Source organism: Myotis davidii, unplaced genomic scaffold (assembly GCF_000327345.1).
Source record: "Myotis davidii unplaced genomic scaffold, ASM32734v1 scaffold663, whole genome shotgun sequence".
Lineage (NCBI taxonomy): Eukaryota > Metazoa > Chordata > Mammalia > Chiroptera > Vespertilionidae > Myotis > Myotis davidii.
The window spans coordinates 2,668,894-2,670,454 of NW_006295816.1; the positions used below are offsets into that span (position 1 = coordinate 2,668,894).

A 1,561-nucleotide genomic window follows, 5' to 3' on the forward strand; every position below is an offset into this window, starting at 1 on the left:
GGCTTCGGGAGGCTGAGAGGCAGCAGTCCCATGCAGCCAGACCCCGAAATGCTGGCAGGTTTGCCCTGACGGCAACCATGTGACCACGTGTCTTTACGGGGAACTGCTCTGGACCACACATGCCGGCTGCACACCAGGACTCCTCCCTTCCTGTGCCTTCTACGTTGCCCCTGCAAACCCGGCTTCCCTGTCCAGTAACTACAGTAATAATAACGGTGACAGCCCTTCCCCGATAAAACATATTTCTGGAAGATGCCGTAGAGAGCAAAAGGGAGCGCTGTCCATTGGCTTCCAGACTCTGGATCCAGAGCCCTGAGGCAGGTCGCACAGAGAAATGGGTCTGAGGCAGCCAGAGGTGAGGTACTGGGCTTTTTCGGTCTTTCCTGGGCATGTGGACAGCCCTGTACGTAAGTGTGACCTTCTAGATTCCAGGGATATGCCAGAGCTTTTCATGGAACACTGTGGACATCTCATTTCCCAGATCATCCTTTTAAATCCTCACCTGAGGATGTGTCTATTGATCTGAGAGAGAGTAGAAGGGAAAGAAGGAGAGAGGGAAGAGAAACATCGATGTGAGAAACATCCACCAGATGCCTCTCGTACGCACCCTGACTGGGGGTCGAACCCACAACCTAGGTGTGACCAGGAATCGAAGGTGCAGTACTTCGGTGTATGGGATGACACCCCAACAACTGAGCCACCGGCCAGGGCCCCAGAGTTTTCTTTTAAGTGTTGTGGGCATTATCTCGTTTGTCCCAACTGATATGGCTGCTGGGTATAGCTGGGATGTTGTTATCATGACTGATTTTTCCCAGCAAATGCCCTAGCGATAAGGCTTTTCTCACTGAGTGAGCTCTGGCCGGGTCAAATGAGTCCTCTGAATGGGGCTTTCCTGGGTGGCCCCCAAATAAATCAAAGGCAGCAGTTCTCTGGGGATGGCATGGCCTTTGCCAGGAGCTCCACAGCCATGCTGCCCCTCCAGTGACTGCTAGGCCACCGGTTCCGGTTCCGCAGCTGTTTGTTTTCAAGGCTCCCGTGGAGGCGGCTGGGGAAGTTAACACAGAGAAGCTCACTGCTCCTCCTGGGCCTCCTGGGATTGTCGCCGGCCTCTGAGTACCGTGTCGCCGCTCTTTCCTCGCTGCCTTGCAGGAGCACGTCTTCGGAGGGCCTCCCTCTGCCACTCCTGACGCGCTTCTCCTGTCGACGTGTCCCTAACGTCCCAGACGGCAGATTCTGAAAACCAAATTCTTGGGGGCCGTGACCCACAGAGTGAGGCCCCAGGCGCAGTTGGATAGCAGTTCCTCTGCAGCCCAGCCCTCCCAAGGCTTGGGCTGTCGGCATGGCTGCCCCTGTACTGCCCAGGTGGGATCTGCTCCCATGTCTGACCTGTGAGCGTGCCTAGAACTCACTCTGAGAGAAGCAGCTCCAAAGGGAGCCAGACTCTGACCCGCTGGTCAGACCCATTCTCGCGTCCAGAGGCCCAGAGAGCACTGCTGAGGAAACGCGCTGCAGGGCGGGGGCGGGGGTGGGGGCCATGGTGCACGTCCTTCCTGTTTCAGGA

General features: G+C 56.8%; 1 protein-coding gene across 1 annotated transcript in view; it reads left to right on the forward strand.

The window, feature by feature from the left end:
* DOCK3 (dedicator of cytokinesis 3) overlaps positions 1–1,561 on the forward strand; it is a 160,642-nt gene that overhangs the window by 112,260 nt on the left and 46,821 nt on the right. Inside the window, exon 27 of the mRNA XM_015568294.1 lies at positions 717–743. Coding sequence (XP_015423780.1) covers positions 717–743 — 27 coding nt within the window. The remainder of the gene's footprint in view (positions 1–716; positions 744–1,561) is intronic.